The sequence below is a fragment of the Prunus dulcis genome, chromosome 8 (genome assembly GCF_902201215.1).
Source record: "Prunus dulcis chromosome 8, ALMONDv2, whole genome shotgun sequence".
Classification (NCBI taxonomy): domain Eukaryota; kingdom Viridiplantae; phylum Streptophyta; class Magnoliopsida; order Rosales; family Rosaceae; genus Prunus; species Prunus dulcis.
Window position 1 is genome coordinate 16,671,762 of NC_047657.1, and position 14,209 is coordinate 16,685,970.

The following is a 14,209-nucleotide window of genomic DNA, read 5'->3' on the forward strand; positions in this document are numbered from 1 at the left end:
ATTTTCAAACCCTTTTCGTGACGAAACCATTAGATCCATTGGGAGGGCCATGAGGCATCAATGAAGTTACCAATTCTTCCTGTCCATGACCACCAGAACAACCTAATATCATACCAACAGAAGAAATCCTGGCCAATTCCCACCTTTATTTACTTCTGTCCCTATCAAAAAGAAGCCATGCCCATGGGGGTCAGCAGATTTAGGGCCCCACTCAACTACTACATTCTATAACGACCAAAATCTCCATGCAGACGCGATTGAATGACATTCCCAAAATAAGTACACAAAAGATGCTCTCATTCTTCAGTCTCACACACTACACCAGTATTTATAGGGGGTGACCTCTACACAATTTCCCCATGCAAAAAAACTAGTGGAAAGAGGAGAGAACCATGAAAATGGGTATGGAGAATTCAAAGTTCTTTCTCATTCTCATAGTATTTGTGGCATTTCTGGTGGGTTCTCAAGGTGTAGGTGACAAGGAAAAGAAAGGGGAGCTCTATAATGCTAAGGATGGAGGGTATGGAGGAGGGCCTGATGGAGGGCATGGAGGAGGGCCTGATGGAGGGTATGGAGGGGGGCATGGAGGAGGGCCCGATGGAGGGCATGGAGGAGGGCCTGGAGGAGGGCCTGATGGAGGGCATGGAGGTGGGCCTGATGGAGGATATGGTGGAGGGCCTGATGGAGGATATGGAGGGGGGCCATTTGGAGGATATGGAGGAGGTCCATATGGAGGATATGGGGGTCCATTTGGTGGCTACGGAGGAGGCTTTCCATTACTTGGGGGGCTTCCATTACTTGGGGGTCTTCCTTTGCTTGGAGGGCTTCCACTTCTTGGGGGGCTTCCACTTCCTTTTGGAAGGCTTGGGGGGCTTCCACTTCCTTTTGGAAGGCATGGGCGCGGATTTGGTTCTGGCATCCAGGGGACTAAAGGTAATGGTGAGAAAGGAGCTTATGGCGGGAAGGGAGACTTTCTTAACCCTAAAGGTAATTATGGCGGGAAAGGAGACTTTCCGAACCCTAGAGGAGATTATGGAGGAGAGGGAGGCATCCCTAATCCTAAAGGAGATTATGGCGGGAAGGAAGACATTCCATACCCTAAAGGAGATCATGGTGAGAAGGGAGACATTCCATACCCTAAAGGTGATTACGGCCGGAAGGGAGGCTTTCCTAACCCGAAAAGCGATTATGGCGGGGGGAAGGGAGACATTCCTAACCCTAAAGGAGATTATGGTGGGAAAGGAGACGTGCCTAAAGGTGATGGTGGAGCTGGTGGTGGCCAGTATCCATAGCCAAACAGATGTTGGTCAACTGAACTGAGGTGTATTTTAACCATATAAATAACTAGCCTAGTTTAACCATATAAATAACTAGCCTAGCTCAAGAACTTTGGCCTCTTTGGGATTGTTAGCTCATCTATAAGGCCACAGGACGTTGGTGCTTTACATATCTGTAATGGGTTAGCTTTTTAATAAATTTGCCTCAGTTGTCTCCAGTCTCCCTATTTCTGCCTTGAAATCTATACATTTCTTCTCTCTTTATTTATGTAATTCTTCTGGCCATCTCTCTCCTTCTCCCCATGTAATATAATATGTAAGATAATCTTCAGAATTTTATACCAGTGTGATTTATTGAATTAATATAACTGTTAAGAAAATTTAAACTTGTCAAACCCCAATTTTAACGACAGGAAGTCCAAACCAGAAGAACAGCGTGACCTCTGCATTGTATTAGAGAAGCTACTAGATGCACATTGAAAATCTGTTTATATTAGATTGTAATCAACACCTGTTCACGATTACCAGTCAACCATAAACCAAAAATTGAAAAGAAGCTCCTACAGTCAGCAATTCAGCACAGAATTTGGGTGAAGATAGATTTCCTCATTGATTGCACATCCAAAAGCTAATTTGCATTAACATCTCAGCTACAAAGGCATAAAATTAGATGTACGGTGACAAGACATGAGAGTACAAATACCCCACTAACCAATAAGATTTTTCCATACAAAAAACCATCATCCTCACTAGGCCTAATAAGCGGCACATATTTGAGACCAGTCATTTTTAAGTATGGAAAATCAATTCTGCAGGCATGCCAAAACAATTCTTTAATCCTTCTTCCTCAAAAAGCACCTTACAATAACCCTGCTAAGAGAGAGACAGAGAGACCGTGTATTAGTACTTAACAGTGAGCAAAACATAAATTCTATAACCATAAACTGAATATATTGACTAACGAAAAATTATCTTATAATCTTGAGAAAATGCGTTTTTTATTTTTTATTTTCCTTCTGATGCTTATAAGAGAATTAGCAGTCGAGTAACTAGCTAGCACTATTTGTTACCTTTAACCCCTAAAAAATTATATATAGAAGGCAAAATGTACTACTACCAAAATTTGTGTACTGAAGTGCAAAAGTGTGCAAAAACATCTATCAACTCCACCAACGAAAAAAACAGTCATAGAATAGAACACCGGAGCGAACTTACATCACCAATATAGGCATGAGTTGCACACTCATCTGGTCGTAGGGAGGAATACCCTAATGAGTTCTTTCATAGTTACTTTTCTCCTACACGTAGGGCATTTACCCTGTGCACCTATCGCAGCCCTAATGCACGCCTTACAGAAAATGTGACCACATTTCGTTGACATCTCCTCAACTAATGGGGCCATGCAGATGGGGCAGCTAAAAGTGGGCTCCTTTGGTGGGGGAGGTGCTGGTTGTGCAACACTCTCTTTCTGCAAACAAATATACTTGAGATGAGTATGAACCATTCACACACACCCAACAAAGGAATACAGTGCTCTAATTTCAGAAGACTACAATTACCGCGGAGCTGGAATTGTTATTGCTTTCCAAATTTATGTAGAAATCACAATTAATTATAGTTTGGTTTGGTGCAACTCTTCTGCGCTTGTTACGAGTGACCCTAGTTCGTTCTGCAATGATCACACAGAGAGAGATGTGAGAGACAGATAAAGATCAATGCAGAAGAAAACATGTGTTCAAAAATGTGACCAATAAACCACCTGGCTCTACAAACAATAAACACAATAACAGCAATATGGGGCAACTAAGACTTGCCACTGACAAATTCTGGCTCAATGATGAGCAGATTTTCTAAAACCTACCACTGACCTTTCTAGTTTAGAACAATAAACAAAGAAAATAATGAATCAAAAGTCTATCAGCTTGTGCAGGTTGTCCAAGACAACTTTGAAGACTCTGAAACTTACAATATGAGCTTCTCATCCTACTAAGAGCACTAGAGAAAAAAGATGAGTAGATGAGTCTGACCTTCTCTCCAATTATTTATCTCATAGGTTGCACAGCTTTAAACTTTTAGTTGTATGTAAACAAAATTCATAGAAAAATAGAAAGGAAAACATTCAAGATGTCGACTAATCTTATGAAGTTGGACAGAATGAACTAAGAATCAACAACAAATTAATGGAACAACACAGAATCTTCACGGTATAATAACAAAGGGAAATACATAAAAGCCAAAAAGTTCTGATGTAATGAAATGATAAAGTTTATAATATAACATAACAAAATTACCTAAATCCACATCAACAGTGATCCTTCTTTGGTTCCTCCTGGCATTGTTTTTAGCCTGACATAAAACATCAAAAGATTAAACTTATGTTTATATATACACATATACATACCAAGTGGACGGAGATAACCACAACAAAAGGTATCTCTAAACTTAATATAAAGCATACCTCAGCAAAAGCCCTGGGGGAGGATTCAACAACATCATCATCAATAGCCTCAACATCAATCATATTAGGTGGTGCAGACTGCCCTAGCAGGGTAGCTTGATTATTCTGAGGATCCGCTGGGGTTGAAGTTCCCTCCTGATCCCGATTGTCACCAGGTGGCGCACTATTGAGGTCTAAGTCCACCCGATCCTTCCTTCGGTTTACATACCTGGCCGCTCGAGTGCTCATGTTATATGTATGGTCTCCTATCCAAGATGAAGCTTGAAAAACCTACAGTTTTTCCAATGTAGTAATCGTATTCAACTACATGCTTAATTTTGTTGGAAAGCAAATGAAGATTAATATAAACAAAAAATTAATAATATACTTACATAATTTTCAATTACAGCAATAAAGGATATGACATTAAGCCAAAGAGATACGATAAGTCTTTTCTTTTCTACAACTTTCTTATCAAATATGTGGACAGTAAACTACGCCGTGCCATGCTTACACATAATAAACAAACAAACTCGTGATCACGTTTACCTCAAGCTGGTGCACCCATTCCCATGCCTCAGATCACCATAATTAACCAAACTCCACCAAATTGTATTCAATTCTACGAAACTCGGGCATAAAATCTAGAAATGGAAACCCTAGTCGCAACCCACAGACTGGTCACTGAGCATATCAAAATTAAGTCCACAACGAACCTGAATGAATTCCATAAAAACGCAGTCCATTGCAATTACACATGTATGTCCAACCAAACATGGTCTATTTCCATTGTATCTAACTGGGTGACCAAAATGTGATCATATCTTCACAACGAAGGACTGCCTAAGAATAAATCAAATCAGAATCGATTTGTAGATAACGTTGCCAGCACATTCAAACCTTAGCAGTAAAACTATTATTTTTCAACTCAAGCATTCAGCTTCCTCTAAAAAGTCGCAATTTCTAAAAATCTAACGGCTCGATAAATCGGCAAAACAGGGTGAAAATTATCGGATTCCATCAAAATCAAATTTTCCTAAGCCCCAGACAGCACGAAAAAAGAAAGATATCAAGATTTAAAAAAATCAGGAAAAAGCGTAAAAAATTTATCAAAAATAATAAAGAAGAAATCGCAGACAGAAACCCTAGGAAACCAATAGGCACAACCAGAATCGAGATTCCGAGAAGGAGAAATCGAGATTCTAACCTCCGATATTTGAAAAAGCATACGAAAGATATAAGAACTTGATAGTTAAGATCGTACCTTTGATCAGAGAGTTTGAAGAGGAAGAAGAAGTTATTAAAGTTTTGGTTTGCCTGCGTTGGGCAAGGGTTTTCAACCAGGACGAACGAGAGAGACGAGAGAGAAACACAACATGGACTTTGAGTCTCTGCGATACACGAGTCGGTGAGGGCTGAACCAGGTCCACGTGTCCTTGTACGTGTGAGATATGCGCAAACGATCTCTTCCACAACTGAAAGGAAAAATTAAACAAGAAATCTTTATGCTATAAAAAATAAAAATAATAAAAATTTATTTGTAAGGAATTCTTGAATTTTCTTTTGTTATTGACTGTAATTTGGACACTTTTTTCAATTGTTTCTTATGCAGGATGTTTTCCTTTATACAAACAATGTTGAAGGGGGGGAGGGGGAAATCTTACGTGGGATGTTTAAGTAATGAAATTATTTTGTAAAATGCATTTTATTTAAGTTTTTTGTTGAATTTTTTAATATTATAATTAGAATTCTCAACATATGAAACAGGTCGTGTTATGTTACTTGTTAATTTTGCGATCATATTCGTGTCAAATTTGTTCACTAATACCAACCCGTTAGCAAAGCATGTCATAAAAAGAAAAAAGAAAAAAAAAGGGTCCCTCTCCGGCTATATGTTTGACTCAAATTAGTTTACAAATTACCTAATAGGTATGTAAAATTGGGCTTGAGTTGGGTTAGAAACGAAAGTAGGTCGGGCCTATTGAGTTTTTGGGTTGACATGATGAAGGTAAGCCCAACCAATACTTCAAAAATATGTATCACCTCAAATCCTCAAATCGAAAAGCAAGGGAAGGTAGAAGAATTAGATGATCAGGGACTCAGTGCAAGAGAATCAATAGAGGAGCCAAAAAATTTGCTTGCTCACTGGAAAAGATCAAGTTCAGTTTCTATATGAAAGAAAGAACATGTTACAAAGGCAGTAAATAAGAAAGATTTATTCAAAGAAAGGAAAAATTAAATTAAATTAAAAGACAATTACATTTCTCTTGATACAGATCAAACATGACACAAACCTTTGCTCAAAGTAGTAAAAAAAGGTTGAGTTAGACATGTTCTTGCAAAGTTCTACATCACAGCTTCTGTCAATCTCACCATAAAGCTATTCATTTTAGCTGCCTCCAGAACAATCCATGAAGACTCAAACAACTCATGGAAGAACTCTGCACCAATCTCCTGAGCTGCATTTCTAAATGCCATTCCAAATGCGTTTCCTTGAACTGCCCCGAGTCGAGGCTTCCCACAAACCCCAACTATCAATACCTTTTTCGGCTCTTGTACCAAGCAAGCACAAACCAGAGGTTTCATTCTAGCCCCCTTCTCTCTCAGACCATCCATCAAGAAATAGCAGAATTTAGTCAATGCCTGAGGGTACCCCAACAATTTTGCATCTAAAGAATCTTCAAGTTTCACCCACCTAAATTTCCTTCCACTTCTTATACAGCCTCTCTTGGTTATTGCCATGCTTCCTTGTCTAAGAATTGCCCTCTGTATCTTAATTGCTTGTTGCATTCCGGCTTTCAGTTTATCAAGATTGTTCAATGACAATGAATCATAAGCCATCCCAAACTCTTTGGAAGCACAAGAACCATTTGATGTCACATATGATTCAAGCAGAGCTGTAACTCCATACACCACATCTGCTGCAGATACCTTTGATCTGTAACCATGGAGCCGCAGAAAGCTCCTGTAGTAGAAATCTGTAAGTCCATATTCGGGTAAAAACCGCTCGAACTCCTCTTTCATCAGCTGTTTCACTTCCTTATCCATGTACTTGTACTTCTGCTGGCAATCCACAAGCGAAAATCCCATCCTTGCAAGAAGAAGCTTAAGCTTCTTCATCCCATTGTCACTCCATGTCTTCAATTTAGTTGCAATGTATGAAGAGCAAAGCATGGAATCGAACAAATTCCATTCCTGCAACAGCATTAGTCTAGGTTCATCTTCATATGTAATTCTAGACGACTGGGGTGCACGAATCTTCGTCCCATCTTTGAGAGTCACAGTAGTTACTGCCTCCAAATTCCCGGAACTATTAATATACTGCTCAAGCTCCATCACGCCAGCTTGGTACCTCTCATCTGTTAACCTCTCGTGCAAAAACTGATCCGTTATCGAAACACAAGCCAACCAAAGCAACTCATTTGTGTTCTTCCTCAAAGAATGTGACAGATCATACATCAAACACCCTGAAGGCTTACCATGAAAAGTACCCAAATGATAATATTTCCTCTTCAGTTCCCTAAAGATCTTGACTGGGTCATTTTCCTGAGACACCCTTCTTCGCTTTCTCGACCCTTCTCCATTTTCCTCTTCTTCCTCACTTTGGCTGTCATCATTCTCATCGTCGTCACTGTCACTGTCCGATTCAGGATCCAGCTCGTCATCACTATTCAAATCACTGGCATTAGCCAAAGCCGAAACATCCTCAATATCATATGCCAAATCTGTCTGCCTCTCATCATCCAAAGTATAGAGCACAACCACACGATCATTCTGATCACTCAGGTTATGCAAATGAATCGGACGGTGACTATCAACCACAAAAACACGAGCCCTGGGCCCCAAATTGAGGAGCTTCCTCAGGTCCCTGTGGCAACCCCAATTGATTAAGAGAATTGAAACCGGGTTTTCGGACGAAGAACACAGATCGGGCCCTGCGTACTTGTGAATCTCTTGAAACGACGAGACCGGATAGCAGGCGTATAGGACCGAATCGGATTCGAGGACATGGAAGATGATTTTGAGGGCACAGAGAGAGTCCACATCCGAAGTCGATGGGAATATGAGAAGAGGAGATTGAGATTGAGACGCCGCCGTAGCGGATTCGCGGAGCCTGGTGTAGAAGGACTCGACAGTCTTCTCTCTCACCATGAGTTCAGAGCTTAAACTCAGTTGGGCATAGAGATTTCAAAACTTCTAAGCAAAAGAAAAGATTTTCTGTATATCCCAATTCACCGAAAAGCTAATTTCAGTTTTTTTTCTTCATACAATTGCTCAATCGGGTACACAAATTTGAGGCAAAAGAGTCGAGTTTCGAGCGGAACCTAATATGTGAATCTACAAATTGTAGTAAAAAATGAAAGGGATTTGCTCCAAGAACATGAATGGAAATCTGAAGCCAAGTGAAATACCTGATATGCGTGCGGATTCGAACAATGCAATCGGTTCTCTGTACTCAGTTCAGCTATGGCAGATTGGCAATCAGATCTCGGGAGAGACAGAAATGCTGAGACCGAGAGAGGGAGGGAGAGGGAGAGAAGGAGAGGGAGAAAGAGAGGGTTTTATTCTTTTAGGTTTCAAACAACACATCTAAAATTTTCGTTTGAGTTTTTGTTAACGTATTTTTAGTGAAATTTGAATTTTTTAAACGAGCCGCGAAACTTTGGCGCTCAATTAGGTAATTTGAGTTGTGTTTGGTGCAGGAGTCCTCTGTGAGCGCCCTTACGCTGTACTCACATTGTTTGTTCCGGTGGATCGTGGATGTGAGGTCAGGAGTAGTCTGATTCAACGGTCACGATTGATTGATCGCTGACAGCGAGGCGATATTGACCGTTGACCGTCTTTTTCTCTTTTGTCGTTTTCGGTGTCGGCGGCTCACATTATTCATTGGGAAATCATGCGCTGCGTGCCATTTGGCACACGAGAGCTGAAGTACTATCTTACAATTTACTAAAAGACCCTTGACAAGGGAAAAAAAACTTACTTCCTACTGAAATAGCACTATTTTGCTATCTCCGTCCATAATATAATAACATATAAAAAAATTATCACACATATCATTATATTATTTTCTGGGAATAGTGAAAAGAGTTATATCATTTGCTTGTGAGTTTCTCTCCTCGGCCAAGTTGAGGTTGGGTTTGTGCACACAATTTTTTTCACAAATTAATATACAAAACTTAATTCTATTCAAGTAATTCTCCAAGGCACTATGGTTACTTGATATCACCAATTCATTAATATTATTGTGGATGTATATATTATTAATATTATACTCTAAATTCATGACACCAATCGTATTAATCAGGTCGTTTACTCAACATCACATGACAATTAATTTTAGATTTTCTTCCATTTCTTATTTTGAGATGGGGGTGATATGCGAGACATAATCAATTGAATCATGCTTGATATAAAACTTCAATCCAAAATTATTTTTTGGAGTTTATCTATAATCTCTAGTAACATGCGAAATAAAATGAATCCAAAAACCGAGACAAATATTGCCGGAATATATAGGAATATAGAATCAAAGAATAATCTGTATCTGGTTTTAACAGCCACATATAGGAATTAAATTGATAATATTCAATGGCACAACAGAGCAAACACAGCTAAATATGAAAAGAAAGAAGAAAAATAGAAGGGAAAGGAAAAAAAGAAAGAAAAAAGATTTCCAATTAGAATGGAATGAAATCTTTTATTAATACAAAACACACATGCTCAGATTAAATGAATGCACTTTATAGGACAGAGCCCTTACAGATATTTACAGGTCCAAACACCTTATAATTTACCCACAAATTCAGAGATACATCAATATCATTTTCTGCTCCATGGAAAGCAGCAACTCTGCAAAATTGAGTCAAGAAAAGAAAAGAACAGAAATGAGACATAGAAACCAGTAAGTTATATGAAAATAATTAAACCATAAGAAGTTATGACTGGATGAGAAACGGTGATTGATGACAAACCTTAGCAGTGTCATTGGCAGCCTGCTTCCGTGCATCGTGGTACGATGACTGAGAAGGAGTGCCTGGTACTTTCCCTGCCTTCTCCTCCCGCACTTTATTGAAAATGTGAGTGAAACCGTCAGCTGATGCAGGATCATTCTCATCCCACTCGCCAAATTTCGGAACAGCAGCACCTTTCTCAGGCTGCCACATTAAACACCCACATACTCAAGAGAAAGACGAGACAAAATATTGTATCAATTTATCCCAGGAAGAAGACAATTAAGTAACAAGACCATGTATAAAACTACTCCACTTTAAGCCTTGTTGCAAACTACCAGTACAATCATTTTGAAAACCATGGTTCTTGCAACAGCAAGACTTTCTCAATCATCATTTAAAATAAGTTTTTGAGATCATACCTGTTTACTGTCTATTGCCATAGAAATGGCAAATGGACAACACCTTGACAAGTTTATGCTATTATGACAATAAAATGATGGATATGAGGAAGAAAACTTACGCTTTCATCACGAGGTTTAAGACGGGATCTTCCAGGAGTACCATGGCTACTTTCATATGAAGGCTTTCCTTCCCAGGAGGGAGAATCTCTCCCTGAGACCCTTGCATTGCGATGGAGAGGTGAACGTTCAACACTGTACTCAGAGCCAGAACTTGGTCGTGCAGGTTTTCGATGGGTTTCACCAGAACTTACTCCACGGCCTCTGTTAGGTTGATTTGCTGCCTCACCAGAAGTTCTGCGACCCAAATTTTCACGATGGGCTGGAGAGTTGGCAAATTGCCTTAGGTCGTTATCCTCCCTGCTTCTTCTCCGTTCATGAACTGGTCTTTCTGGTTCAGCTCTAACTTTTGGAGGAGATGATGCGGATGAAGATATATCAGAAAGCATATCCTGGTTCTGTTGGGGGTCATTTGGATTAATCATCTTTCCCCCTGGCCCTGTTCGACCCTTACGGGCCTTATCGAAATAGGCTGTGTAAGGAACATTTTCTTCACCTTCCCAATTCCCAAACTTTGGTACATGTGAACGTTGCTGCCACATTAAGAAATAGTGTCATATTTAATATCTAATACATCTAAACACATCCAGTATTCATCAGTCAATACATTTCAGTACATCATGTAGCATCATATGAAGTCTATAAGACCTCTTCTATACACAAGGTCATTCAATGGGTGAGTTAAAGTAGGCAGATGAAACCATGAACAGAAATGAGGCCCAAATTTTCAAAGTGGATTTGGAAAAGTATAACAGGCGGTTCTGCATGACCACAACTTGATCTTGCTTAACCACATTATAATAAACATTCAAATAAGCACAGTTAGATCAGATCAGGGAAGAAAAAGGACATTAAGAATCTACTGCAACTCCCTAAACCTTCTCAAAGTAACGCGAAACAATACTTCTTCCACAAGCTTTGCTGGCCGTCCAGATGGTGACCTCACTTTTTCAGGTGACCACCCTAAAATGAAGGCAGTAAATGACTGGACAATTAACTGCCCATGGAAATGAACACGTGCCCAAAGATCTACTAGATGAAACATACAAATCATATCACCTCCATGATTCCCCATGGGATTGGTATGGTTAGACTGCATGCCTATGCATTCTAATCAAAGGACAATCAACCTAATGCAACATCCTACTTTAAGTTTTTAACAGCATTTACTAGCATCAAACCTGAATTCCTTTAAACTTAGTGGTATTGGACGACTCTCTTGGCACTTTTTCCTTGCTCTACTGAGATGAACAAATGCAAATACAAGAAAGTATAATCTATAGCACTATCACAGAGCTGATGATCAGCTTCCTATAATCAACTAGTTGTGAGAGAGAGAGAGAGAGAGAGAGAGAGAGAGAGAGAATCTAAAAACAAATGATCAAATATCTAACAACTGACAGCTTTTCAGATACCTACCAGTACTAAAAATTTCAAGTATAATACATAAACCAATGTCAACCCACTAATTATTGCATGTCATTTCTCTGAGAATGCCAACATATAGAGGATATCTTATCCAACTTTCTCACCTAGTGTCTCAACATTATCAATTTGGAGACACTGTAAAATTTCTGGAAAACAAATTAACAATGATTTCTCCACCCACATAATTAAAACCTTACACTGAGAAGCCAGAGAATTTCAAATGTGAATTTGCAAACAAGAAGAGAGAGAGAGAGTATCATTTATCTAAAGATAGATTATCAAAATCATTTACAGCTTCAACTAACTACTAGCTCTAATACATTTCAATTATATACATAAAACCCCAGAAAAACTAATATGTCCCCATCAAAAGATTTATTCATCTACGAATTCAGCTCAAGTTTTATGGTCCTTGAAACAATAACTCAACACCACAAATTGAGTAGAACTATTATGCAATATAAACAAAGCTCATGCTCCCATTTTCCAGAGCACAATTCTTATATGCTAATTCAACCCCATGAAAGAAACCCAATAATTCTTTTTTTATTCTTAATTATATATCACATGCACCAGCTCAAAATGTAGATTAATTAAGAATTGATAAAGCACTGTGATTGAGCATCCTCTAATCTGTACTACTAGCCACTGCCCTAATAACATACGCCCTAAAATCTCTAATAAAAGAACCCAGATCAACAATATATCCAAGTTTGCTACAGACTTTACATGTCAACAAACTTAGGACAAACCCAGTGTTGCTTGTCAGAAAACAAATAAAAAACAAAGCTTTTAAAACCAAGTCTAATATATGCTCTATTTGAAAGCTCGTATCTTCTTGGTATCCTAGAAAAGAAAAGAAGCCCTGATCAACATAATGCACAAAATTTAGAATCTCATTCCCTTTTCTTTATCACATCTTTCTCAGCTAGCAAACAGAAAAATCATACATTCAAAACTAAGAAAGAGAAACAAAAATAAAGCACAATAAACAAAAAAATCTGCGAACTTACTGTCATTTTTCTCTCCACCAGATGTAGAACAAAACCAAGAAATTAATGTCAGAGGACAATCCTTTGGAGCAAATTCAAGTGCTGCAACCAAACCCAGCACAAAAATATCACAACCCCAAAAGCTCCTCCACGAAACCCACAACGACTCACCAAGACAAAAATTATTTTAGAGAGAGAAGGGAAGAGTTCCTAGAGGGGTTTATCAACCATTGACGGACGCTACCCGTCATGTTTGACCTTTCTCTATGTTTCTCTGTTTCTTCTTTGTTCAAACATCTCTCTCAACGAGTTGAGTCTATGCGATTTCTTCAATTATACGTGAAATGCTATTGGCAGATATCTTTTTATTTATTATCCCCTTGTATAATTCAAAATTATATAATAGCGTATTGCTAATTTTCTTTTCACAAATTATACATTCCTATATTTTTCACTAATTAACATTTGAAAGTAACATTATACATGTATTGCACCACTTCCCTTCCTCCAGTTTTGCTAGCAAAAGTCGCTTATATTCTTGCATGTGGTTGTAAATCGAAAGAGTAATCTCTAAATGAGTGTTAATAACTGAAAAATAACATTATACGTGTATTTTATTGCTTCTCTTCTTCTAGTTGTGCTAGCGAAAGTCATTTATATCCTTGTAAATAATTGCTAATTGAAATATATTATTCTAAATGAGTGTTCAAATAACTCGAAATGAACATCCAGACATATTATTGTAAGCCAATAATGCATTTGTGAAATCGACTTCCAAACATTACATTTTCTTTCTTTTATATGTGTGTTTACTGCTTCTCATGTTTTGGTTAGAGATAATAATTTAAGATTGTTAACTCTGTTTTGAAGCTAGACAACGTTTGGTTCATGAAAATGGAATTTCCCTGTGTGTTGAGGTTTGGAGTTGTCGCGGCTGACTAAATGGTAGGCAATTGTGAAAACTCAAATACGAAAGGTTGTGTTTGCTTGTCGGCTTCTGTGGAAACATTTCTGATATGACTCATTCCTTTGTATTTTTCCTAAGTTCTTTTTCAGCTCTTTTATTGTTTTCATTTATCATTATTAAGTTATTATTATTGTAAACCGAAATTATAACTCAGTTCACACTATAATCCGAGTTTGATCATCCTAGTCTTCTTCTCCAAAATTGATAATAAAAAATAATTTTGTTTTATTTTATCGGATAAAGAAGTTTGATTGTTGCATTTTAATAATTTACCATGTATAAGATTTCCCTGACCAAAAACATATTTAGCAGGCTTAGTTTGACAGTTGGTCTCCAATATTCCACTTGGCCCTTTAATTTTTTATTATTTTTAACCCAACGTGACATGCACTAGCTTTGGCTACTTTCTTATTTGGGAAGCTTTTTATTTCTATTATCTTTTTAATTATCATACATAATACACCATTAATCAGCTACGCATTGTGTTGAGAAATTTTTTTTAAGAGGGGGAATTTGAACACGAGTGCAGAGTGAGGAACGCATTCACTTTAATCAATCTTACTAAGCCCATATCTATTTATTGCTTCCATCTTTCATATAGTTAGGTGGGTTAAGGACCCTCCGGAAAGCCCC

General features: G+C 38.2%; 4 protein-coding genes across 9 annotated transcripts; 1 reads left to right on the forward strand and 3 right to left on the reverse strand.

Moving 5' to 3' along the window:
* The first annotated feature begins 349 nt into the window (after positions 1-349).
* Positions 350-1,498, forward strand: LOC117637463 (keratin, type I cytoskeletal 9-like). The gene has a single exon (XM_034372355.1). It carries the CDS (start codon positions 393-395, stop codon positions 1,290-1,292), a length of 900 nt encoding a protein of 299 aa, XP_034228246.1. The 5' UTR covers positions 350-392; the 3' UTR covers positions 1,293-1,498.
* Positions 1,499-1,798: 300 nt separating this feature from the next.
* LOC117636432 (E3 ubiquitin-protein ligase RNF4) lies at positions 1,799-5,275 on the reverse strand. Of its 5 annotated transcripts, none has more exons than XM_034370918.1 (7): positions 4,979-5,275; positions 4,431-4,557; positions 3,736-4,005; positions 3,569-3,623; positions 2,837-2,946; positions 2,493-2,745; positions 1,799-2,150 (listed from the first exon to the last, which is right to left on the reverse strand). In XM_034370918.1, exons 2-6 carry the CDS (start codon positions 4,458-4,460, stop codon positions 2,521-2,523), a joined length of 690 nt encoding a protein of 229 aa, XP_034226809.1. In that variant the 5' UTR covers positions 4,461-4,557; positions 4,979-5,275; the 3' UTR covers positions 1,799-2,150; positions 2,493-2,520. The 5 variants fall into 5 exon arrangements, with proteins under 5 accessions (XP_034226809.1, XP_034226808.1, XP_034226807.1 ...); XM_034370917.1 differs by having other exon boundaries at positions 1,799-2,147; positions 4,431-4,553; positions 4,979-5,272; XM_034370916.1 differs by having other exon boundaries at positions 1,799-2,147; positions 4,979-5,272.
* Positions 5,276-5,808: 533 nt separating this feature from the next.
* LOC117636430 (cell division control protein 45 homolog) lies at positions 5,809-8,268 on the reverse strand. 2 transcript variants are annotated; one of them, XR_004587072.1, is made up of 2 exons: positions 6,009-8,268; positions 5,809-5,882 (listed from the first exon to the last, which is right to left on the reverse strand). XR_004587072.1 is itself a non-coding variant. In XM_034370914.1 (2 exons), exon 2 carries the CDS (start codon positions 7,864-7,866, stop codon positions 6,061-6,063), a length of 1,806 nt encoding a protein of 601 aa, XP_034226805.1. In that variant the 5' UTR covers positions 7,867-7,932; positions 8,127-8,268; the 3' UTR covers positions 5,916-6,060. The 2 variants fall into 2 exon arrangements, 1 of the variants encoding a protein (XP_034226805.1); XM_034370914.1 differs by lacking the exon at positions 5,809-5,882 and having other exon boundaries at positions 5,916-7,932; positions 8,127-8,268.
* Positions 8,269-9,366: 1,098 nt separating this feature from the next.
* Positions 9,367-12,931, reverse strand: LOC117636431 (RPM1-interacting protein 4). The gene is made up of 4 exons (XM_034370915.1): positions 12,631-12,931; positions 10,192-10,722; positions 9,690-9,872; positions 9,367-9,567 (listed from the first exon to the last, which is right to left on the reverse strand). The coding sequence occupies exons 1-4, from the start codon at positions 12,634-12,636 to the stop codon at positions 9,538-9,540; spliced, it is 750 nt and encodes a 249-aa protein (XP_034226806.1). The 5' UTR covers positions 12,637-12,931; the 3' UTR covers positions 9,367-9,537.
* Positions 12,932-14,209: the final 1,278 nt, after the last annotated feature.